General features: G+C 37.6%; 1 protein-coding gene across 1 annotated transcript in view; it reads left to right on the top strand.

The window, feature by feature from the left end:
- The window catches only part of lrmda (leucine rich melanocyte differentiation associated), a 442410-nt gene that overhangs the window by 290990 nt on the left and 123969 nt on the right, over positions 1 to 27451 (top strand). The window contains exons 4-5 of the mRNA XM_051651345.1: positions 2158 to 2295; positions 8597 to 8723. Of these exons, the coding sequence (XP_051507305.1) occupies positions 2158 to 2295; positions 8597 to 8723 (265 nt within the window). The remainder of the gene's footprint in view (positions 1 to 2157; positions 2296 to 8596; positions 8724 to 27451) is intronic.

Here is a 27451-nt window from a genome sequence, read left to right as displayed (position 1 = left end):
AGGCTTTGCTTATTCAGTTTATGTTTTACAAAACGACAGACATGCGGTAAGTGTGAAAAGTCTCTGACTGCATGTTTACGATTCAGTGTAGGATCTTCTTTTGCCACACTCCATCTCTCTAACCGCTCTTCAAGTGATGTTATTGTATTAAATTGAGCTCCTCTGTCTAATGGGGCTGCTTCATAAACTCACTGGATTCTGTGCCATGGTGACCTCTAGTGGAAGACAAGTAAAATATTATCAGTGCAGTGCTAGGACTTGAAAGATAAAGTCTAGTTAAACCTCATTCCTGTTCTTAGAAACATAACGTGATTATGTGTTATGCTTTTATGGTTTATGTTTTATTATGTGTTTTTGATTTTATTTTATATTGTGAAGCATTTTGTGAAATAAAGTGATTATTATTAACTGATAAATATCAGTTACAGAACAGTATGTTAGGGTAAAGCCACATAAAGCAAAGCAAACAAGGTTTATTAACTATATATTTAAAGATGAAGTGTGCAATTTTCGAAAGTGTATAATGTGAAAAAGACACCCATATGTAATCTATATTGCTATATTACTCCATGTAGCTATATTTGTTGTTCGAAATGGTGAGGCATACGACACTTAAGTATGAACGTGAACATGGTATTTAGCATACTGTATACTGTATTTAATAGCAAAACAAATGGAAACTAAAAACAATCAAAGTATTACAAGAGTAATACCAGTGTTAAATGCATTGAACAACATAATAGACACATTTGGGTCATAGAACACCCACATGTCCTAGGGGTACTGATGCACATTCTCGTATCATTTTAAAAAATGCTTAACTAAATGTTAAAAACAAAGTCAGTTCACATGGTCAAAGACATCTTAATTGATGAATACCTGGAATGGCAGATCAAAAGACCACTTAATGTAAAAATTATAGTCAATAAGTTTGACCCACATATTTGTTCTAGGGTTTAAATACTTCTTGCATTCCAGTTAAATGTTAATTTTACAGAGTCAACTATAAGGAAGCCATTTGTAAGTTGATTTCTTGAAGAGTGTAAACACTTTGATTCCATAGCACTATCAAAATATTGCTCCGTTTTGAGCAATATTTTACCTGACACAGCAACATTGGCTCAACCAATAGCGTGAGTTTAGGGTGGGGCTGTCTCTTTGTTTGACCAATGGAAGATGGGGGAGTGTTCGAAAAACTAATATAAAAAACTGATTTTTTTTTTTTTTTGGTAAATATGTTTGTTTGTGGTAGTGCCACAAAAATTGCACACTTTACCTTTAAACTCAGTATAGCATTCCCAGTTTCTAGTATAGTGTTCTTAAATAAGCAAACAAAGTGCTGTAACTATAACACACCTATGTAAATGTATGTGTGTTTGAAGGTAGCCTGGAAAATTCAAGTTTTGTCAACGTTGGATGACAGTCGGAAATTATATCATTAAGACATGTTACATTTAGTTTGTGTGATGTGTCGGAAAAGAGCAATAAATGGCACATGTAATGTCCTAGTGTGACGAAAATGTATGCTCTGGTGTTTGTCGCTGGATGGTATCCATCTACATAATAATGATGCAAACGCTCTCTGTGTTCTACCAGCTCTACTCCGACAGAGTGTCAGCAGCTCAGACCCAAATTCTGCTGTGAAGTGGTCTGCACATGCTAATGGGCCAATTATTTGCATCCTGTAGTGGCCTGTTGCCATCGAAATTCAAGTGCTGCATTAGCATGGTTGTATTTTGACACGTTTTGGGCACAATTTTCCAATGAAGTGAATGTATTAGTGATGAATTTGCTGCGAAGTGGCTGTTTGTTTCCCAGTGTTGGGTGAAGGGGAGGGGGTTTCCATGGCTTAGGGAGTCACTAACTGTTTTTACCACAAGGCATCCATCATTTTGTCAATGTTTTTAATGTTCTGCACCAAGCCACCCAGGAAATGGGTAGAGAAACAAGAGAAGAGCACAGCCAAACTCCCAGAAAATGCCACACTTCTCGCCCTCAAATGCAGCCACTCTTTGTATCTGACAACACAAGCCTATTGAGTGCCTTTGGAGGGTTTTTGGGGAGTTTGACAGAGTTGTACCTGGGCAGGGGAGACTGCAGAGTAAATGCTAATGTAATTAACAGCCTGGATTCCTTGACCTCTGCCCCGTGACACATCACTGACATCGAGGGCCTGCTGGAGCATTTGGTGGAAGTGACGCCAGCCCTGGAATACCTGAGCCTTCTGGGAAATGAGGCTTGCCCCAACCAGCTGGTCAGCATGGATAAAGACGAGGACGATTATCAGAGATACAGGTTAGAACACTGATACTGATCAACAATGCAAATACAACATAGTTTTGACATAGAGAATTTTGTACAGTATATATGTATGTTTATACACCGATCAGCCACAACATTAAAACCACCTGCCTAATATTGTGTAGGTCCCCCTCGTGCCGCCAAAACAGTGCCAACCCGCATCTCAGAATAACATTCTGAGATTACATTCTTCTCAACACAATTGTACAGAGCGGTTATCTGAGTTACCGTAGACTTTGTCAGTTCTCTGTTGACCTCTCTCATCAACAAGGCATTTCCATTCACGGAACTGCTGCTCACTGGATGTTTTTTGTTTTTGACACCATTCAGAGTAAATTCTACAGACTGTTGTGCATGAAAATCCCAGGAGGTCAGCAGTTACAGAAATACTCAAACCAGCCCGTCTGGCAACAGCAATCATCCATGCCATTATCTAATCAGCCAGTCATGTGGCAGCAGTGCATAAAATTATGCAAATACGGGTCAGGAGCTTCAGTTAATGTTCTAATCAACCATCAGAATGGGGAAAAAATGCGATCTCAGTGATTTGGACCGTGGCATGATTGTTGGTGCCAGATTGGCTGGTTTGAGTATTTCTGTAGCTGCCTGAAATTTTTGTTAGAGATCATTTTACTCATAAGTTACATTTTTAAATGGTTGATATACATTTTATTTAATTTTAAAGAGTTGCACAAACATCGAAAACAAAGTTGGAATTTTGTATGCAAAAAAGTCTGTATAAGAGAAATATGGGCAATTTCAATATTTGGTGCTAAAATATTAAATGTCTCAACAACTCTCCCCAGACAAACACACATAATGGACTAGGAAATTTAAAAAAAATAATAATAATTTTATACGCTTAAAAAAGAATTGTTTTAAACTTTAAAAAACACCATCCATATGTAATCTATATTGCTATATTACTCCATGTAGCTATATTTGTTGTTCGAAGTGGTGAGGCATACGACACTAAGTATGAACGTGAACATGGTATTTAGCATACTGTATACTGTATTTAATTGCATATCAAATGGAAACTAAAAACAATCAAAGTATTACAAGAGTAATACCAGTGTTAAATGCATTGAACAACATAATAGACACATTTGGGTCATAGAGGACACACATATCATAGGGGTACTGATGCACATTCTCGTATAATAAAAACAAATACTTAACTAAATGTTAAAAACAAAGTCAGTTCACATGGTCAAAGACATCTTAATTGATGAATACCTGGAGTGGCAGATGCAGTGCATACAATTATGCAAATACGGGCCAGGAGCTTCAGTTAATGTTCACATCAACCATCAGAATGGGGAAAAAATTTGATCTCAGTGATTTGGACCGTGGCATAATTGTTGGTGTCGGATGGGCTGGTTTGAGTATTTCTGTAACTGCTGATCTCCTGGGATTTACTCCGAATGGTGCCAAAAACAAAAACCATCCAGTGAGCAGCAGTTCTGTGGATGGACCGAGAGGTCAACAGAGAATGGTAACTCAGATAACCGCTCTGTACAATTGTGGTGAGAAGAATATAATCTCAGAATGCTATTCAGAGATGCAGGTTGGCGCTGTTTTGGCGGCACGAGGGGGACCTACACAATATTAGGCAGGTGGTTTAATGTTGTGGCTGATCGGTGTGTATATATATATATATATATATATATATATATATATATATAGTATAATTAATAATAAATACACATATAGTACAATAATATTAATAAATTATTACATTAGAAGCATTTTCACTTTTGCATCCCACTGTGCAGCTATGATAATGTTATTCCAAGGTTTCACTTTTTTGGTGTCCCCAAAACAATGCAATCAGTGTTTAGATTTTTGCATATGTACATTTTGCATTTATTTTGCTTGTTCATCATGTTAATATGTTTTCCTTTTTTCTGCAAAGAAATATTTTACCCCAGGAGTGTGTAGTTTGGCAACTTTCAGTAATCTTTTATTTGGATGAACGGCTGTTGCACAACACCATAAATCACGATGCACAAGCAAAGACTGATACTTTAGGCTATAAGCACACTCCTTAATGCTACTCACCTCCCTTTTTTTCTTTTTGTAGACTTGCAAAATCGATTTCATGTGTGAATTGTGATAACCGCAAATGAGTGTTTGCTATCCTTTCCAACAAGATGAAACGATGCATTCATTATCAAGCCTGGGCCTATCGGAGTGCAATGCCATGCTATGTTACCACCATTTGTCAGCTTTTCAACATGAAACCCAGCGGTGGGAAGAAGGGAGGGAGAAACACATTCTTTTGTCTACCTTAGACCTAAGTGCATTTTTCTTGACACTGTGTTCAGTATGAATCATTTACCATACAGATGAACCCGAAAGGCGCCACTCTCTCACAGTGTCTCCTATGCTTCACTTGGTGCTGAGGACGGCCGTTCTTTTCCCTGACTGACAGCAGCTGTGTGTTTGTGATGTAATATTCATAATGTGTCATAGTAATACATCAATTTGAGCATAATGCAGATTTTATGTCTGACAGGGTTATGCTAGTGCTCAGGTCATGGCAGGACTGGCCTTGGGCTATGCACTTTTCAGAGTACGCCTGGAGAAAAAAATTCCCCGTTATATATCGCGGTAAAATATCGAGCTCCTCTTTATGCTCTTTCAATTAGTCAAATAAAATGAACGAGTACATTCAGCTGTATTTTACAGCAGTCGCTGAACTCATTCATCATTGTTTACTTCAGGGCCTGGAGGAGTTTGTTTTCTTTCTTTCTCTCTTTTTTTTTTTTTTAGTCGAAGAAGTGCAGCACTACACAGCGACAGCCATCTGCACTAAAGGATGTATGTCCTGTCTCTTTGGAATGCACTCATGCTGTATGTGATTGCATGTTTGCTTCTTGACATCATGATGTGTGTGGGCTTAAAAATTGGTGTTTGCTGAAGATCACAAAGTTCAGGGCCAGTTTTGCCTGGGGTGCTTTAAACAACACTTGCAACAGAGCTGCTCTAACCATCTGTTAGATCACCACAAACAATTTCACAATGATCAGGGAAAACACCTGCACATTTCCAATAAACAGTCTCTGTCAGTATGTTTGTTTGTAATTAAATCATAACGCCGAACAAAGCATGCCCATACCAGACTGCTTCCAATTACTCCATTAGTGGTGCTTGCTGTTGTTATTGCTCCTATTAAGGGTTTGGGATTTAAACAAACTCATATCATTTTTAAGAAATTGTAGAACAAATCTAGTTTTCTATGTTACTAATCTAGATGTAAATTGCTATGTTTGCGTATGCACTGCAAATAAAATTTTTGTGTGCGTGCACAGATAAAGACCAGAGTGTTTCATGCAAATACTGTTTTACTCTGATGCAATGAAAAACACATCCTCGCACTTTTTTGATGCAAGCTTATCTTAATAGGATCAATCTGCAATTCAGTTCTCTGTGATCTATCTGGAATAAACACGTAGCATGGGTTCGCTATCGTCCTTCATCATTGTCATCATCATTGGTTTGTTGCTGGCATTTGCATGAGAGCTCGGCTGGGGATCTGTCACTGCCCATATACACATCTGTTCACACCCTCCACTTAGTGTCTCTCTCTCTCTGTCTGTCTGTCTCACTCTCTCTCTGTCTCTCTTTCTTTCTATCTCACTCTCTGTTTGAAGTCTTGACATGCCTCTTCCTCCATTCCAGTCAGCCTGTGAAAGAATCTGTTGTCATCTATGTATTCCTGCTATTATCTCACGTCATTTTCTCCAGCTGAATGAAAGACAGAGTGTGTGTGAAAGCGTAAAGAGATATCTGTGAAGCTACACAAATGACAGTATGGCACATTCTGTCAATGTGTTTCTTTTTTTTTTTTTTTTTTTTATCTGTTTGTACGTTTTTGTTATTTTGAAATATTTTGAAGGTGATTACCTATTTACAAATATTGCCACGGTTAATTTAACACTTTTAAGGGAAATTTTCCTTTTAATTGTGTTTACATGGTTGCCTTGCGGATTTGAATAAGAATCTCCTTCATCATTTACATTTTTTCTTTTTCATCTTAAAGACTTATTGGCATGGGGTTGCAAATAGATAAACAATGTGGAGTTCCATAGACCTTGATTAAAGGAAAACTCACTACATTGAGGCATTTGGCAAATTTAAAGAGCTGTCTCTTTGTTAGACATTGGAAAGTTGAGCAAATCTGATGTCATAATTTAGATTTCTGAAATGGAAATACTTCGTATTATATAAGGGGCTTTTGAGGAACATTTCTGACCAGGAGCTGGATTGTATGAGGAACATATTTTAAAACATTGTTATGACATTTTAACAATTTTAAATTATATATACAGTTGAAGTCAGAAGTTTACATACACTTTGGTTGAAGTCATTAAAACTCATTTTTTAACCACTCCACAGATTTCATATTAGCAAACTGTAGTTTTTGCAAGTCGTTTAGGATATCTACTTTGTGCAGGACACAAGTAATTTTTCCAACAATTGTTTACAGACAGATGTCTCACTTTTAATTGACTATGTCACAATTCCAGTAGGTCAGCAGCTTGGAAAATTTCAGAAAATGGTGTCAAGCCTTTAGGCAATTAGCCAATTAGCTTTGGAGTCAATTGGAGGTGTACCTGTGGATGTATTTTAAGGCCTACCTTCAAACACAGTGCCTCTTTGCTTGACATCATTGGAAAATTTCAAATTTCAAAAGAAATCAGCCAAGACCCCAGAAATAAAATTGTGGACCTCCACAAGTCTGGTTCATCCTTGGGAGCAATTTCCAAATGCCTGAAGGTACGACATTCATCTGTACAAACAATAGTACGCAACTATAAATACCACCATATCGCTCCGGAAGGAGACGCATTCTGTCTCCTAGAGATGAACGTAGTTTGGTGCAAAAAGTGCAGATCAATCCCAGTACAACAGCAAAGGACCTTGTAAAGATGCTGGAGGAAACAGGTAGACAAATATCTATATCCACAGTAAAACGAGTCCTATATCGACATAACCTGGAAGGCTGCTCAGCAAGAAAGAAGCCACTGATCCAAAACTACCATAAAAAAGCCAGACTACACTTGGGGACAAAGATCGTACTTTTTGGAGAAATGTCCTCTGGTCTGATGAAAAAAAATGTAACTGTTTGGCCTTAATGACCATCGTTATGTTTGGAGGAAAAAGGGTGAGGCTTGCAAGCTGAAGAACATCATCCCAACCGTGAAGCATGGGGGTGGCAGCATCATGTTATGGTGGTGCTTTGCTGCAGGAGGGACTGGTGCACTTCACAAAATAGATGACATCATGAGGAAGGAAAATTATGTGGATATATTGAAGAAACATCTCAAGACATCAGCCAGGATGTTAAAGCTCGGTCGCAAATGGGTCTTCCAAATGGACAATGACCACAAGCATACCTCCAAAGTTGTGGCAAAATGGATTAAGGACAACAAAGTCAAGGTATTGTAGTGGCCATCACAAAGCCCTAATCTAAATCCGATAGAAAAGTTGTGGGTACAACTGAAAAAGTGTGTGCGAGCAAGTAGGCCTACAAACCTGACAGTTTTTTTTTTCTGGAGGAGCTTGTGGAAGGCTACCCAAAAAGTTTGACCCAAGTTAAACAATTTAAAGGCAATGCTACCAAATACTAACAAAGTGTATGTAAATTTTGTCCCACTGGGAATGTGATGAAAGAAATAAAAGCTGAAAAAAATAATTATCTTTACTATTATTCTGACATTTCACATTCTTAAAATAAAGTAGTGATCCTGACTGACCTTAGACAGGGTGTGTTTTCTACGATTAAATGTCAGGAGTTTAAATGTATTTGGCTAAGGTGTATGTAAACTTTGGTGAATAAAAGTACCAATTTCTTTCCATAAGAGCAAAATATGTACATTATTCCAAACTTTTGGCCGCCAGTGTATATATATATATGTCACCGCTGACAGGTGAAGTGAATAACATTTATTATCTCGTTACAATGGCACCTGTCAAGGGGTGGGATATATTATATTATGTTTATATATTATAGCATTGTTATATAGATATTATAACAAAGATTATATATAATCTAAAACATTTTTATAGAGACTGTTATAAAGAACACAATACTATTAGTTTGTTATTAATTTGGTGAATTGCAGTAGACATTTTAATTTCCTTTTGCTGTTAATTATATGATTTAAAATGAATAAATGGACCAAAACAACTATAAATATTTATTTTGTTGCTTGTAATCTGCATGCATGCAGTTCAATCTGTAAAACCTAATTCATTTACATCATTTTTTTCATCCAATCTGTAGGTACTTTGTACTACATAAACTGACAAATCTGAAGTTTCTGGACACCAGGAGAGTGACCCAGTCGGAGCGGTTAGAGGCTGAAGCACGTGGAGCTTTCATGAAGGTGGTCAAGCCGAAAAATGACCAAGTAAGTGCTTTGTTTTAACTAGAAAGACATATGACGTATATAATCATTTCAGTTTAAATAAACAGACAGTTAAGATAATTGGGATAACTGACTGTGTATCCCAGATTTGGACATTTTAAATGGTCTTTTAAGCGCATCGCTTCAGTGTGTAATTCAGTAGCAGGTTAAGTCCATTTACTTTATGTAACATCTCCAAATAACTGCATAGCCTAACCGTGTAAATGATATGTGTAACCCTCCACTTTCTGTGCAAATGACCATAAGAACTTAAAAGGGTAAGGCACCAGAAGCTAATCCATTCCTCTCCCTCTTTGGCTCCATTGTTTGTTCGTACCAAATTGTCAGAATGTCTTAAGAGGTTACTTGTAAGCATCTCTTTGAAGACGTGCCCTTTCAATGTCGCCTGGCTGTTTAGAGGAGGGTCTTTTTAATGACCACGACCTGACCTCTTTCCGTATGCATGAACCCAGATAAAAGTGGATGGCGCCTGTCCGATCGGCCTTGCATTGCACGGCGTGACAGAGCTCTCGATCGGAGTGACAGCTCACGTTCACGACAGTCACCATCGCTTAATTATCCACCGCACAGACAAATATTTCTGTCTCTATGCTTGTTATAGAGGGAGACGCACACAGTCCTACTCTTCAAATGCATAGTCATCTGCACGCCTTCTCCTTCAGGATGCATAAAGAAATGGCTTTAGTACGATTTGATTTCATGCAGTTGTACAGTCTTTACTTAGATATATTTAGATTTGTGGTTGAACCAGGCCTCATCGTCACAACATCCCCAGAGCCACGCACTGGATTAGAGAAGTAAATGTGGATATAGCATGGCAACAGAAAGCAGTTTTATAATGGGCAGCTCATGTAAGTCAACCCCAGAGTTTAGAAAGTGCAGAGCCTGAAATAACAGAGCATTCATCACATAATGAGCTGGTATTTATTGTCTGTTAAAACGCTGAAGTCACTTATTTGAAGAAGTGACAAACAGAAAAAGCAAAATATATGCAATTAGTTAACCTCATTCTGGCATGTTTTCAGTTTGCGGGATGTTTTGTTGGTTGGAAAATAAAAAAAGAAGACTGGAAAATGGAAAATAAGCAATAAGAAAGTGTTGTGCAACCAGTCCATGCAAATAAATAAAGACATTTCTGTATATGCTGTTTTGAACTCGAGAATAATTCTAAAGCAATTAATGCAGATGAATAAATGATCACATGTCAAATGAATATAAAACAATTTCAAGTAAAACAAAATGACACAATGCAACAATAGATCCTTTTTAAGAGCATCTGTGTGGAAACAGTTGAGCAGTTCCAGTCTTTATTACCTAGTGGACACATTGTTTTAATAGTTAGCTGTTTAAAATATCTAGGAACCTACATAGTCTTATAGAGAACACAGAATATATATATATATATATATATATATATATATTTAAAAAGCTCTGCAGACACCTAATCTATAGTTTAAAACCAGTTTGGCAAATAAATAGGCATATTAATCGGCATGTCACGTAATTAATTTGATTAAAAAAAAATTAATCGATTGACAGACCTAATATATAGTATAAATATTTATATAATTAAATATAAGACAAGCTGAGTAATTAATAAAATTAATCACATACATCATTATTTGCTGAGAAAGGCCCCAAAATAAAGATCATTTATATAAGCAATGCATAATAATTCAAATATGTATAAATATAATATGTATGACTTCCACCAAAAAACAAGGTTACTAAAATATTACTATAGAACAAACATTGTTAATTTAACCTGGATCAAACCTTTCTCTCAACTACCCGACCTTCAATGTGACCATATCACTACAAGAAAAACAACCTTTATATTAATATTATAATAAGAAGTATTAAAGGAAGTATTAATAGTGGAGACAGGAAACAGATGTGGAGAAATTAAGATGAGACCGAGCCCAGAGAAATCGGCAGTGCTTCTGGACAGTGTTTATGCAGGGCTTCTGCTTTGCATGGCAAAGACTTAACTTACATCTGTGGATGCAGCGGCAAGTGGTGTTGACTAACAAAGGTTTACTAAAGTAATCCCAAGCCCATGTTCATGATATGCATTACAGATGAATGATGTTTTTTAAGACAGTGACGTCTGAGGGATCAGAGATAACATGCATTCAGAAGTGGTTTTCGTCTTGCCCTTGACGCACCGAGATTTGACCAGATTCCTTGAATATTTTAACTATATTGTGCACTGTAGAGGGTGAAATGCCCAAAATCCTTCCGATTTGTCTTTGGGGAACATTGTTCTCAAATTGCTGGATTATTTGCTGAAGCATCTGTTGGCAAATTGACAAGTTTCGAACGATTCTTTCTCTTGAAGGATTAGGCTGTTTTTGGAGGTTCCTTTTATACTATGACACGATTGTCTCACCTGTTTAACATCTCCTGTTTCACATTGCCTTGTTATTTAAACTTGTCAAATTGTTATTAGTCTTAAATTGCCCCTGTCACAACTTTTTTGGAGTAAATTGCTATCATCTGATTTGAAATTACTGTTACTTTTCAACAAAAAATCCCTCAATTAAATTAACAATGTAAAACATCATGTAACATGTATTTGTAGTGCTTTCAATATAGCAAAGGGTGAATATAATTTAAAAATAACTCCTTTTTTTATTAGCATTTTTCATGTTGTCCCAATTTTTTTGGAATTAGGGTTGTACAAAAAAAAAAATATGCTATGACACCTTTTATTGACTGTACTAAATGGGTATCACAAAGTTTTTGTGGGTACGCGTCAAATGCGTTCGTTTTTGCTCGTGGTCAGAAGAGTATACTCACAAAGGCAACGCGGTTGACCAAGTGCGAGCCGATCCAGAACACGCAAAAACGAAGTATACCTGGGCCTTAAGTGAGCAGTTCTTATTCTGTGACTGTGCTGCTTGTGAGGTTTGCTGAGACGTGCTGCCACCTATTGACGTGGCTTTTAAAAACACATGTACTTCAAGCTTGAATTTATGTATGCGTCAGGGGGCATGATTAATTGCGTTCATTTTTTATATAATTAATCGCACTAAATGAACATATTAAATTGGCAGCCCTAATATATATATATATATATATATATATATATATATATATATAAAATTGCTTTAATTCCATTAAAACTATGACTTCCAAGGTTGCTAAAATATTACTATACAGTTGTGGTAATATATGTACCATTTTTAAAGAAAACATGAGTGAGCAGGCAAAACACATTTATTTTTTTTCTTATGGGATTCATATTGAACTGTAGGTTATAACAGAATGGCACAATCATAAAACAAAACATGGCAAAAAAAAAAATGAAATGAACCCTGTTCAAAAGTCTGCATACCCTTAGTTCTTAATACTGTGTATTGCCTCCTTTAGCATCAATGACAGCGTGCAGTCTTTTGTAATAGTTGTCTATGAGGCCCCAAATTCTTGCAGGTGGTATAGCTGTCCATTCGTCTTGGTAAAATGCCTCCAGGTAATGCAAAGTCTTTGGTTGTCTTGCATGAACCGCACGTTTGAGATCTCCCCGGAGTGGCTCGATGATATTAAGGTCAGGAGACTGTGATGGCCACTCCAGAACCTTCACCTTTTTCTGCTGTAACCACTGGAGGGTCAGCTTGGCCTTGTGCCTAGGGTCATTGTCGTGCTGGAATGTCCAAGAGCGTTCCATGCACAGCTTTCGTGCAGAAGAATGCAAATTGTCTGCCAATACTTTCTGATAACATGCTGCATTCATCTTGCCATCAATTTTCACAAGATTCCCCGTGCCTTTAGAGCTCACACACCGCCAAAACATCAGTGAGCCACCAACATGCTTCACAGTGGGGATGGTGTTCTTTTCACTATAGGCCTTGTTGACCCCTCTCCAAACATAGCGCTTATGGTTGTGACCATAAAGCTCTATTTTGGTCTCGTCACTCCAAATTACAGTGTGCCCGAAGCTGTGAAGCGTGTCAAGGTGTTGTCGGGAATATTGTAAACGGGCTTTTTTGTGACATTGGTGCAGTAAAGGCTTCTTTCTGGCAACTTGACCATACTGCTCATTTTTGTTCAATTATCGTCGTATTGTGCTCCTTGAAACAACCACACCATCTTTTTCCAGAGCAGCCTGTATTTCTCCTGAGGTTACCTGTGGGTTTTTCTTTGTATCCCGAACAATTCTTCTGGCAGTTGTGGCTGAAATCTTTCTTGGTCTACCTGAACTTGGCTTGGTATCAAGAGATCCCCGAATTTTCCACTTCTTAATAAGTGATTAAACAGTACTGACTGGCATTTTCAAGGCTTTGGATATCTTTTTATATCCTTTTCCATCTTTATAAATTTCCATTACCTTGTTACGCAGGTCTTTTGACAGTTTTTTCCTGCTCCCCATGGCTCAGTATCTAGCCTGCTCAGTGCATCCACGTGAGAGCTAACAAACTCATTGACTATTTATACACAGACACTAACTGCAATTTAAAAAGCCACATGTGTGGGAAATTAACCTTTAACTGCCATTTAAACCTGTGTGTGTCACCTTGTGTGTCTGTAACAAGGCCAAACATTCAAGGGTATGTAAACTTTTGATCAGGGCCATTTGGGTGATTTCTGTTATCATTATGATTTAAAAAAGAGCCAAACAACTATGTGATAATAAATGGCTTCATATGATCACTATCCTTAAATAAAAGACAGTTTTGTTGCATGATCAGTCATATTTTCAAAATAATGCCAAAATTTCACAATTTCTGCTAGGGTATGCAAACTTCTGAGCACAACTGTAGTACAATCAAGGTTAATTTTACCTGGATCAAACCTTTCTCTCAACTCACTGACCTTAAGCGTGACCATATCACTACAAGAAAAACCTTTATATTCATTTTTAATTATTATAATAAGTAGTATAAAAGGAAATACTAATAGTGGGACAGGTGGAATTGAACCTGGGTCCACACCAAAAAAAATACATGCTCACTGTCTTTGCACCCCACGCCACTGCAGCGACACTCTACTTCTAGTATATTTTCAAAAGGAATTTTTGGAAATATAATATTGATGTTTCCCACTGACACACTAAAGCAGAAGATATAAAATAACTATCTTAAGACAACTTTTCTATCAATACATTACACTATGGTACACTGTTAAACAAGGTTTTTATAAAACTCCTAAAATATGTATCAGCAGTCAAGAACATTAAATGCATAGCTATAGTATAAAAGCTATACATTTTTATGTACTTTCAATTATTATTATTTTTATTTTTTTTACCTTTATGGTTTTGTGTTTGTCTCAGTTTTAATGTTATTTTATGTTGTTAAGATGAGGACAATTTTCAACATTGTGAACAATAACATATCTGAAGTCTTAAAGTCTAAAGTAAAAAGACAGGAATGTCTGTAGAGTTTCCACTGGGCTCGACATTTAAAAAGATTAAATAGACTCTGCTCTAATGCTTTAAGGCCTCGTTCCTCTCCACAATAACTGCCTTTTTAGAGGCCTAGTAAGAGGGAGAGGGAGAAAGTTGGCCATTCTCTAATGTCCCGTGTCGATGCCTGACGCAGCTGTAACGCCAACATTACCCTAGCGTTTGTTTTGAGTTAGATGAGACATGATGTGGCAGCTATAACAAGCTCTGTGGGGCATGTGCACTCTCTGTGTTTAATTGGCTTCATCGTCATGCCGATTGTCTACTGACCAATAGTGCAGGTCACCAATTAATGAGCACCACAGATGAGCTAGCGCTGAAGATGATGGCATAATTAGTTATTTGTGTTTGCTTTTATGCTCCATCCAGTGGGGTGTCTTAAATTTAAAGACATGCTGGCATTAACATTGTTACAGCAGACTGTAATTAGCTCTGTGGTAGCGGTGTTGTAGTCTTTTTGAATGTCTCTCTCTCTTGTTAGGCCTAAAGCACTGTTAACCATTTCTGGTTAATTTTAGATTTTAAAACGAGAGAGAGAAATTTAAATGACATTTATGCTCCATTTATTTACACATTAGTGGTAAGCTACTTGAAATTAGAATGTAACACTTTCAAATATAGTTACATTTGTTAACATTAGTTAAAGGTGGAGTAAGTCGGGGGCCTGGGTAGCTCAGCGAGTATTGACGCTGACTACCACCGCTGGAGTCGCGAGTTCAAATCCAGGGCGTGCTGAGTGACTCCGGCCAGGTCTCCTAAGCAACCAAATTGGCCCGGTTGCTAGGGAGGGTAGAGTCACATAGGGTAACCTCCTCGTGGTCGCTGTAATGTGTGGTTTTTGCTCTTGGTGGGGCGTGTGGTGAGTTGTGCGTGGATGCCGCGGAGAATAGCGTGAAGCCTCCACATGTGCTACCTCTCCGAGGTGACCTTCGTCACCCATAGAGTGAGGTCGGTCGCCGAGCGCAGTTCCTGCATAAATCCTGGGTCAGAACTACCCTTGTGCAGTTTTTTTAGCACCTTAGCTTGGTGCACTTGCAGGAGAGCCATGGCGTGCAGGGCGGAGGTGGCTTGTCCAGCGGCACAAACTCTTTTTAGAATATACTCTTTTAGTTGTTTCTGCCGAAGCACCCAGGGGCGTTCTCTGCACTCCATGGGTGCAGAGGGGGAGAAGCCGCTGAAATGCGCTGTAGAATCCAGCAGATGAGATGAATGAACCTCGCGGATGAATTCAGCTTCAATGAAGAGAACCGCTCGGCTCCGAAGAGAAAATCTGAATGAGTGGTTGCATACCAGCTGCATACCAATGAGTGGTTGCATACCCAAGAGTGACCCCTAGTGTCACTACATCGACACAACGTCGAGTGTGTGACAGATAGGGAACTGGTGTTTGTACACAGCCCTGGCTCTGTAAATGGGAAAATAAACAAAGTGGATCAGACAATATTGCACATGCTTGAATTTGGGGGGCGGAGCTTCTGAAGGAGCACTGAAGGGAGGGGTGTGTTTGTCTTTCTCAGGGATCGCTTACTCAACCTTTAACATGAACTAACAATGAACAAAACTTTTACAGCATTTATTAATATTGGTCAATGTTAATTTCAACATATACTAATATAATTTTTAAATTAAAAGTTGTATATTTTAACATTGGTTAATGCACTATAAACTAACATGAACTTACAATGAACAATTGTATTTTCTATGATGCCATGATGCCTAATGCATTTACTAATGTTAACAAATGTAACCGTATGACAGAGTGCTACCTCCACAACTATGTGATGTCAGATAAATGGATAGAACACATGACCTGTCCACGTGTACTTGTCAGTAGAACCTATTGGGTGAACATAGACTTGGCCTGCCTAGTCACAGAGCTTTGCAAAGAAGCTGTAATTGATATTTTGGGCAGACCTGCACTGCAAGTCCAGCAAAACTTTGCATTTTGTTTCATATGTTCAAAGGATGTTTCCACAGAAGTCTTAAAGGCACAGCAGCGATAAATGGTCAGAAATTGAGTGGAAAATGTTCATGAAAAAAAAATATAAAATGCCAGATTTTGGTGCAAAAGAACTTGACTAACATAAGATCTCAGAAAAGAAAGAAATAATTTTAAAAAATATTATGCTGTGACACCTTTAAAGGAATAGTTCTCCCATAAATGAAAATTCTTTCATAATTTACTTAACTCTCATGTTGTTCCAAATCTGTATGTCTTACTTTTGTAAAACATAGAAAGAGAAAATTTAATGAATATAACGATCCATCTTTTCAATACATTGGCAGTTGATAGTGACTCACTATAAAGCTTAAAAAAGGACTCAAATCAATTATAAAAGTAGGCAATGCGACTCCTGTATCATATTCCTAGTTTTCTGAAAGCATACAAATTTTAAGTAATTTTTTTATTAAAAATCTTCACGTCTGTTTTGCGTTCATGAGCGCTATTCAGCTTGTGTGTTGACATGAGAATTTGTGTTGTTTAGCACCAGTGTACACTAATACACACAATGTGAGGGTACACTTATACAACACAACACACACATATAAAAATATATATATATACATACCACAGGTCTGTTGAATGCTTGATTCTGATTGGTTCATGGACGTTCTAAGGTGTGCAATTAAGGAAACGCACGGCTATAAATTAGTTCCAGGTCTTGACCGCATAACAGTTCCATATCACTTCGCCAAATTATTTCAGTTATTTCAAAGAGCCCTACAGGCTACCACAACAAAATAACCAGTTAAAACAAAGACATTGGTTAAAGTTAATCAGTTAAGAACTTTAAACAATGTCTATAATATACTACATGTATTTCAATTTCGATTAAAAAGAGCCCTCGCTGGGGGCCTGGGTAGCTCAGTGGTAAAATATGCTGGCTACCACTCCTGGAGTTTTCTAGTTCAAATCCCAGGGCGTGCTGAGTGACTCCAGCCAGGTCTCCTAAGCAACCAAATTGGCCCGGTTGCTAGGGAGGGTAGAGTCACATGGGGTAACTTCCTCGCGGTCGCTATAATGTGGTTTGTTCTCAGTGGGGCGCATGGTGGCGTGAAGATGGCGTGAAGCCTCCACACAAGCTATGTGTCCGTGGCAACGTGCTCAACAAGCCATGTGATAAGATGTGCTGGTTGACGGTGTCAGACGCAGAGGCAACTGGGATTCGTCCTCCACCACCCGGACTGAGGCGAATCACTATGCGACCGCGAGGACTTAAAAAGCACATTGGGAGTTGGGCATTCCAAATTGGGAGAAAAAGGGGAAAAATAAAAAGAAATAAAAAAATAAAAAATAAGAGCCCTCGCGCACCCTCGTCTCCCCCGCACATACACGTGCACATGCACACACACATGCACATGCACACACACACACACACATACACAAACATACGCTCACACACATACGCTAGTTCTAAAATTACATTTTCAAATTAGCAATGAAGGGTTGAGCTGTATCAAAGCTAGATACACTTGATCAATACAACAGTTTCTATATTATCTGAAATATCTCTGGGAAACACCCTCGCGCTCCCACTCTCACACACACACTCCCACACTCGTGGACACACATTATACGCGTAACGCACACACTTAAGGCCCAAACATACTCGCGAGAGAAAAACAGAGTCATCATGTCAGCGCACTCTTGCATTTCAGTGGGGATGAAAAAAAAGTTATTAAGGTTTACAACGGGAATATGGTGACACACATCTTGGCGATTTTGAAGCGATGTTACTTCTGACAAGAGCTGCAACAAAAAAGGTAATCCCAGAAGCAATCTCTCTCAGTTCCTGAGTTTCTCTCTTTCGATCCTTAAAATACCAACTCACACACACATGCACAAACGCACTACTTTATTACTCCAGTAAGTGCTCCAGTAAAGCAGCGCAATCCTCCGTTGCTAGTTCTGAATTGATGTTTTCGAATTAGCAACGAAGGCTTGAGATGTATTAAAGTAAGATGCTGAATCTGTAGCGGAGGAATGTAGTTCCACCCACAAGAGCGTTTTAGGGACAAAAACCAGTAAATGTCTTGAGTTAAAACCCTGAACGATGTCTTAAGGTGTGGTAACCATGGTAAAAGTGGAATAATTGATGACGGACCATTGAATTGTTGAAAAATAATGCACAAACCGCTGCGCGTCATGACCGCATTACCACCTTGGGTGTGCATTATTTTTCAACAATTCAGCGGTCTGTCGTCAATTATTGATTATAAATATGTACTGTATGTAAAACTTAAGAGACTTTTCATACAAAATGAATACCATAACTTTTTAACTTTTTTTTTTTTTTTTTTACCTCTTCCAAAAGTCTCAAATTATACCCAAAGTGTAAGGCAAATAGCAGGACAGAAATTGCTCTTATTACATTGAAAGAGTTTTTACTTTATTGTCTCCCAAAGTGATGTTGCACTTACTGAATGTGTTGAAATGTTTAGCATCTTTGCAATTTAGCCCAAGTTGACATTTATTACAGCCTGTTGCAAATCTCTTTCTCATCTGCATTGATTTTTTTTTCTCCCACCAATGCACGGGTGGTCCTAAAGCTATATATTAATGTAAGTGGTTGAAAATGAGCTGTCTCGCTCTTGTTGTCTGGTGTCTCTGCATGGCTGACGTGTGCTGGATGGGAGGGAGATCGTTTTTGCGAGCTGTAGTTATGAGGACAGCATAATTGGGCCTGTGTTTTATTGGATTTCTAGAGTGGTGAAATGGAGTGACCAGCAGGAAAAGAGAGAGAGAGAGAGAGAGAGAGAGAGAGTGAGGAGGGGATAAACAACTACCTGCAGTAAACAAGGAAATTCAGAAAGGGTATTTATGATTTTTGTTTCCCCTTCTCCTTTCCCAAAGCCACAGTTAAGAAAAGGAAAGTGAAAAGCCCAAGCTGTATTTTTGGGAAATGGGGCGTGCAGGAATGCCATAATGTGATAATTTTTTTAGAGGACTCAGAGGTCATGTAATGTGACGGTGTGAAACCACACCAAGTTGCTGGGCTGCACAAAAAAAGTCTGAATATACCCTTTTGCATGCAACTGTTTAGTTTACCTGTTGCTAAGTGCCTCAAACTCAAAACTAAAGAATATTTCACTGTCACAAGCATCTGAAAAGCACTTTTCTCTGATGAAGTAACTGGTTCAACTCTTCTTTCAAAATAATGTTTGGTAGCTACGTAAGGGTATAATGGTTCTGAAATGTCAGCTAGATTATGCTTGGATGAAGCATTTGACTTGATTTTCTCACCACGATACACCATTTCTCCCACATCCTCCTCTTGGGTAATGAAAAACAGACGGCTCAACTGGAGGAGTTAGAGTCGGCGCTGAGGTCCCATCAGTTCTAGTCACACAGACTCGGCTCTCCATAATCCATGTTGGCAGAGCCAGGAAAGTTATTAGGTGGATCTTCTCTCTGCATTTTTCATATTAATCTGCCTCTCGTCAGAGAAGTTCATATCAAGACAGGGAAATAAAAGAGCCAAACTAAGACAGACCACCTCAGTGAAGCTGCTTGATAGTGTGTGATTATTGCATTTTTCACACTGGAAATTCTGTAGTAGATGAGATGGACAGAGTAGTTATTTTACTCTTTCTCTCTCTCCGTCATCCCTCTTGCAGCGTGATGCCGTATTCATCTCACTGCTTGAGAATTATGGGTTCCCTAAAGCATTTAAACATAATATACAGCAGACTGTAGAACCGAGCACCAATGTACCTTCAGTGTTTGCTGAATCATTTTATGGATAATTCTTTCCTCAGAGACAGCTATGAAAATATCCTTGCAGTGGGAAGCGCAGTTTGGCCGAAACTGATTGCTTGGATACAGTCATTACTACCATTTGCTATGGATAGATTTGACTAAATGTGTTATATATGACTCTGAAACTAACTTGTGACAGGTAGTTCGAGTTGGATGATTAAGTTTAGCTCAACCCCAGAGATAACAATCAGTTTTATTGCATACATTGTCCTCAACTCTGCTTAAACAGCATTCATCTCTGTGTATTTACCTGGGGTACAAGAAAGTACTTTAAAACAGCTTTAAATTAAACCAACACACCAAACTGTGTGTTAATGTGCAGCTGTTCCATGTGCGAGAATGTGTACTGTATGTGTTTGTTTGCTTTGTTGTTGGGATGTGTACATGAAAAATACGTGCACAACACTTATTGTACAACAATACTGTACAACAGATACTCTGTGATAATACTAAATTGTTTGAAAGTGTGTTCAACACCACTGATCCTCCTTCAATGGTCATTTTAACCCTCTGGGGTCTGAGGGTGTTTTGGGCCCTGGAGAAGTTTTGACATGTCTTGCCATTTGTGCTTTTTTCAGTTGCTTAAAAACACATTAATGTCTAAAGTCTGATAACACTGTATTCAGCACAAACTGGGCTACAAAAATATGTGAGCAACATGTATGTACATGTTTGTATTTTTGAGAAAATAATGTTTATGCGTGGTTTTTGAAAAAACAAACATTTTAAGTCACTGAAATAAGTCCATATAACACATATTAAACATTTGTTCACAAGACTTTTGAGAACTGGATCTTGTAGCCTAGAGTTTTTGCTATAAAATGATGTGAAAACCATCCTGATCACTCATTCATACAAAACAATATAGTCATTTAACTTCTGTACGACACTTTTAGTGTTAGAAAGGCCATACGTGAGGAGCCGTGGATGATCACGAATATTGATGTGATTCACACCTGAGGAGACAAAGACCCCTCCCCTGAGAGAGAATGAATGTGAGGAAACTTAATGATTGAATGTATTATCTGACTATACATTTTCTTTACATAAACACTTTACTTTAGTCCTACACTACCATTTAAAAGTTTTAGATCTGTAAGATTGTTTAATTTTTTTAAAAGAAGTCTCTTCTGCTCACCAAGGCTGCATTTATTTGATCCAAAATACAGCAAAAACAGTGATATTGTGAAATATTTTTACAATTTAAAATAACTTTTCTATTTGAATATACTGTCAAATGCAATTTATTCCTGTGATCAAAACTGAATTTTCAGCACCATTACTGCAGTCTTCAGTGTCACATGATCCTTCAGAAATCACTCTAATATGCTGATTTTCTAATATGGGCATATTTACAGCACATTTTACACATTTACACCCGAACAGATATTTGCAAGCACAAGCTTCGTTGATGATAATGAGGCAGCATAAACACTAGTTAAAATATAATCTAAACATTCATATTATTTTTATATCATATTACATATCATATTTATATCATACAGCATACAAGTTAAATACCTGCTTTAGCCGAAACAACATTCTTGCCTATTAGGACATATTTCAAATTTCAACACTTTGAATTCTAGCTGGCAAGTCTGGAAATAGTCCAACTAGTAAAATATGTCCATGTTAATATAAAATAGCATGTCAACTAATATGTAAGTAAAACTAAATGACTTACTCATCCGAAATTGTATCCTCGGCTGGATCAAGTCGCTCTTCAAAATGCAAACGTTCCTTGTCGGATTCCCGCTCTTCTTCTTAGGAAAATGTGAACCCTTCGTCACTATCCAGGACCATCTGTAGAGTTTCCTCACCTGTGTAGCGTGCCATCTTCCAAACGCGCAGGAAAGTGAATGAACTTGATGCTTTTTAAGGCACTGTTGGGGGCGTTTACCACTTGCATTGATCGCCTCAGCACATTACCGTATGAACAGCGCGCTCTGCTGGTGGGTGGGATCACATTAGCGATAATTAGCTGAGCTAGGAGAAACTGTACATCTCTTTGTTTCATACAGATTACATTGCAGGAGAATACTTGTTTTAAATTTGAATTGTTTTATTTAAAAGTAGACACTTTAAGCTAAATTTAGACATATGTTTCATGTTTGTCTGATAAGTATTCGTGGAGTTTCAGTTAATTTTTGTGACGTGTTTCAGAAAGATGCTCGTGGAGACAGAGACGGCTGAAAGCGCACCCTGTTTATTTTCTTTATTTTACAAAAACACAAGGTTTTGTTGTTATTGTGAGTGTACACAAATAAAAGTAGACCCTTTATAGTTTCTAATGATGTCTTACACTTATCCGTATGCCCAAAAATGATGGGGTATTTTAAGTTGTTTCCGCTGTTATGAGGAAAAATCCAGCAGGACATGCCGCCGCGTCCGTCAACCCCAGAGGGTTAAATGGCACAATTAACCCAAACAGTGCACAACTTTTCCTTTAGCACATTTGAAATAAAATGGAGCACATGAACACAAACATGGTTTCATGAGCTCTGTTCTACAACATATTGAGCTGCCTGCTGCCTGCTGCCTGCATGCTTACTGAAATGGAGCCTCATAAGTGGCTAATTTGGAACTCTACATTCTATAAGCAACACAAACTAGTGCTCCTCATGCAAAGTGCATGGGAGACTGGACTTACAATTGATTTCACAATACATTCACAAATATAGGGAAAATAGTTTATTTGAATGATACTGCACTGTTATTTATTTCACTTTGGTATTGATTGAAATATGTTTATATTTTTATCAACATTTCTGTCACCCCATCCATCATCTTGGATTTATTTTTTTCAAAATGCATTCTGGGATTGCTTTCTCCACGAAAGACACACGCGATGCTGTCTTGGTCAAAACGAGGTATCTTAAAGCACTGGTTCACCCAAAAAATTCTCTCATCATTTACTCACCCTCATGCCATCCGATATGTGTATGACTTTTTCTTCTGCAGAACGCAAATGAAGATTTTTAGAAGAATATTTCAACTCTGTAGGTCCATACAATTCAAGTGAATGGTGGCTAGAACTTTGAATATCCAAAAAGCAGCATAAAAGTAATCCATACAACTCCAGTGGTGAAATCCATGTCTTCAGAAGTGACATGATAGGTGTGGGTGCAAAACAGATCAATATTTAAGTCCTTTTTTTCTCCATCTTTGAACAGCCCCAACCCCAATATGCATGAAGAATGTGAATTGCCAAAAAACTCAAAAAGAAGATTGTGAAAGTGAAAGTGGAGATTTATAGTAAGAAAAGGACTCTCACCCACACCTATCATGTCGCTTAAGAAGACATGGATTAAACCACTGGAGTCGTATGGATTACTTCTGTATGTATGTGCTTTTTGGAGCTTCAAAGTTCTGGCCACCATTCACTTGCACTGTATGGACCTACAGAGCTGAAATATTCTTCTAAAAACTTTTGTTTGTGTTCTGCAGAAGAAAGTCAGTCATACACATCTGGGATGGCATGAGGGTGAGTAAATTATGAGATATTTTATTTTTATTGATACTTTAAGAGGCAGCACAATTAAAATATCTTAGAACAGACTTTATGTTGGGACCATGTCTATTATGCTCTAAAATGCTTTGGAAGAGAAGTTTCGGAATTGAGCATTGTTTTCAAGAAATTGGAATTGTTGCTGTCAGCAGCACTCTAACAGAATTATCTTTGCGATCCCAGTACTTTCTGTGTGCGAAGACATAATTATGAGAATACTGTCTCCCCCATGTGTCAGAACGCACTGAAGATGGTTTGGATTTCCTCTCATCTGTCCTGAGGGTCAAGGGCTGGGACAGATTTTTCCTTCTGGGCCTGAGGTGTCCAGTAGCAAAGTGTTTGGACTGAGCTGCTCAAAGTGCTCTGGCAGCTGGAGTTTTTTGGAGTTTGCCACGAGGGCACAGTCTGCCAAAACAGCCGCAATTAGAGCCAGTGACTCATTGTGTCCACATAAATTAAATGACATTGCACATCATAAACAGACTGTAAAACTTTAAAGCACAGTTAATTGTTAGTAATAGCTGCTCAACTGATTTATGGCCTTTCACAAAGCCGAGAGATACTGTAAGGGCGGATGACCTCAATGTCATGTCACTCTTATTACACGAGTGATATATTGCATATTTTGCCCTGAAAACAAGCAGATGTTTTTGAGGAGTTTTGTTTGAACAGCCACAATGATGTTTCCCATTTGCATTGCTTAATGGAAAGTGAGAACGGCTGAGCATTTATATTCCCATCTGTCCCCTGCGTTTGCTCAACAGCTTTGAGATATGACTAAATGTAGATGTTGTAAAAATGACAGCATTGAACTTGTTGTTAGGGCTTTTATTCCTCCCTTTAAACAACACTTTATTACACAGCAAAAACTGTGGCATATAATTGACATCAATACACAAAAGCCTTAGCACATAAACAGATCACTCGTTACAAAATAACTAGAGCTATTAAAAGAATAGTTCACTGAAAAAAGAAAATAAAATGTAATCATTCACTCACCCCTATGTTGTTCCAAACCTGTATGCTTACCTATTTATTCCCATGGAACATGGGAGTAGAAATAGTTCATAGTGACCACATCTGTCAAAAAACACCATGTATGTTTAGCAGAGATGGAAACTCGAGTCGCACTTTAGTCGCAAAAAAAAAAAAAAGACTTGCGACTCGACTCGGACTCGTAAACAATTGACTTGAGGCTTGACTTGGACTTAAAATCATAGACTTGTGAAAAACACAAGTCATTTTGCAACTGTTTTTCCCGCCAGTGTGACTACAGAGTTGGCCAACTCTCCCTCTCTCTCTCTGTTTATGTGCTGCCGTTTTCTGTTAAGCGATATCAAAATATGCATGGCATATGCATCAAAAGCTGAATGAAGCAGCGCTATTCACTGTCCGGAACAACGGACAAAGAAGCCCGACATCTCGCGGACCAGTCTGGAGCTCTCAACCTCACAGCTCACATTACAGCGCTGCGAGGACCATTGAGAAGCACGCCCTGAGTCACAGAAACATTTGAATTCGGCACAGAATTCTCTGGTGCAAACCTCTCGGTAAGCAAACATTAAACGGCCCGACAAAACAGCATTGACGCTGAGAAAACACCATGACATGCACAGACATAATTTAGCAGACTTTTCACACATGACCACCTTTATCAGGAATTTACTATAGTAACACTAACTGTACTGACTGTAGTATTTTAGGCAGAAATATATTCATAATAAATATTATACTACAACTATAGCTCTATTAAATTTATAATAGGCTACATTAGGGAAGAGAGGGACTACCATTCATTTTTGTAACACTATGGCAGTTTATAAATGTTTTTTTATTTTTTTTATATATATATATATATATATAGTTTTAAATGTGTTTAGGATACTGTTTTTCTTTACAAAAACACCAAAGTTTTTTTCATAGAAATCAAGTTATATTTTACTATGATAATGACGATCCATGCTTGGTTTTACCTGATGTTACCATGGTCTTGTTACAAATAAATACCACTGTTTAAACTATAAAAACTATGGTACATTTTCATAAGGGCAAATGCAAAATAGAATAAAGATTTATTCTATTTTGTTCTATTTATTCTAAAGATTTATGGACAAAGCTAGTTTTCCTTCTGTGTAAAATCTGATCTCTTTTAATGCAAAAAAGTTAATTGATTGTTTCCTGAATAAAAATAAAATCCATGATTAAAGTAAAACTTTATGTACTTTATTAGACATAAATAAATAAACAAGGCAATCCCTTAAAATATAAGTCAGTTTAAATATTTCACAATTTAATTAGCCTTATAAAGTGTTTATTAAACTAACCAGCTGCAGATAAAGAACTATTGTCAAAATAAATAAATAAATAAGACTTGACTTGGACTTGTGACCAAAGATTTGAGACTTGACTTAGACTTGGCCTTGAAAGACTTGAGACTTGACTTGGACTCCACATCAGAGACTTGAGACTTGACTTGGACTTGGACCTCAGGGGCTTGTGAACATGTCTGATGTACAGTCCCTTACCATATATGTACTGTTAGTAAATGCAGTTTGTGCACTTTATTCTAAGACTTCTGAAGTCATACAGTAGGTTTGTGTGAGGAACAGACTTGTTCTTTACTGAAAATCTTCCCCTTTTGGTCTGTTTGGTCTTCCAGATTTTGATCTGGAAACCATTGAAACCAACTGAGCTATCATACGGCTTCAGAAAATGATTTAGTGTATGAACCAAATGGACTGCTTTTATGGTACGTTTATGGTGCTTTGTTGGTGTGTTTTTTGCTCTCTGTTGTTGTATGACAAAAGCTGCTTAATGATTCGTCAAATAATTCTACTTCTGTGATCCAGAGAATTAAATAAATGCATACAGGTTTGAAACGACAGTAAATGATGATTTTTTCAATTTTGGGTGAACTATCACTGTAACATATTGTAAGTGATACTGATTTATTATAAACTAGAGACAGCTTAGTCATAATGAACTAAAGATGATAAGCTAATATCTCTCTTCTCGACAGATGGCCTCTGTGTTTCCACTGTTAGTGTGGAAGTGGACGGCATGGGTGTGCTAGCGCTAAGTGAGCTGTTGTTTCCCTTTAGTTCCAACACTTATTCAGTGATGTTTTTGCAATTACAGAGACACAGACAAGCAAGTCCCACAGCACCAGCACTCATAGTTTAATTACAGTTTAACTTTTCAGTTTTCCTCTGATGATTGTAAGATGTTGCCAGCCTAATTAAACACAGATGGCTTATTCTGAAAGACCTCAGCATATGTATGTGTTGCTGCTTAAGACTGTGCCAGCATTCTGAGATAGAGCCAGATCGTTAGGCATATTTAAAATAATCCTGCATTTGATTGTATCATATAATGTTAATTGTGTCAGTGATTTATAAACATATGCAAATAAACCAGTGCTGCTAATGTTGCAATTGTAACACTCAATTTGTGTTTCATTAGGATAAGGAGATATTGATAGTGTTTTATCATTCAGTTCATCTGCTCTTCAGGACCTTGGATAAAAAATGTATATCCCTGGAGAATGTTTCAATGTTCTTTTTGAGTTTGTGACTTTGGTTAAGAGGAAACTACAAAATACATGGTTAGAAATAGCCATCAATAATTTTGTACCTAGATGTTTTTGTAAGGGTGTTTCTTCAGTTATGGGCAATTTTGTCCCCACTGTTGACTTTTAGAAATTAAACTTCCTTAAAACACACTTTTCATCAGTGAAGAATTCTGTCATTTTATTCCCCTTAAACATCATGAACAAATATAATTTGCACCACATCTCAAATCACGATTCTGTGTTGTAAATGATATTTTAAACATTTATGAAATAAAATGTCTGACTCCTTTGTCTCTCTTATGCTAATTTCATTGCTAGCTTTGTATATATCCTAAATAAACTCAATTAAAAATGTTTTGACATTTACATAATTTGGCAAAATTGATTGATTGGAAATTATGCACAATGAAAATATTCTGTACACGAGGTTTACTTTGATCAATCACTCAATGTCTCATCTCAA

The sequence above is a fragment of the Myxocyprinus asiaticus genome, chromosome 23 (assembly GCF_019703515.2).
Source record: "Myxocyprinus asiaticus isolate MX2 ecotype Aquarium Trade chromosome 23, UBuf_Myxa_2, whole genome shotgun sequence".
NCBI lineage: Eukaryota > Metazoa > Chordata > Actinopteri > Cypriniformes > Catostomidae > Myxocyprinus > Myxocyprinus asiaticus.
This window is presented reverse-complemented; position numbering and strand designations above follow the sequence as displayed.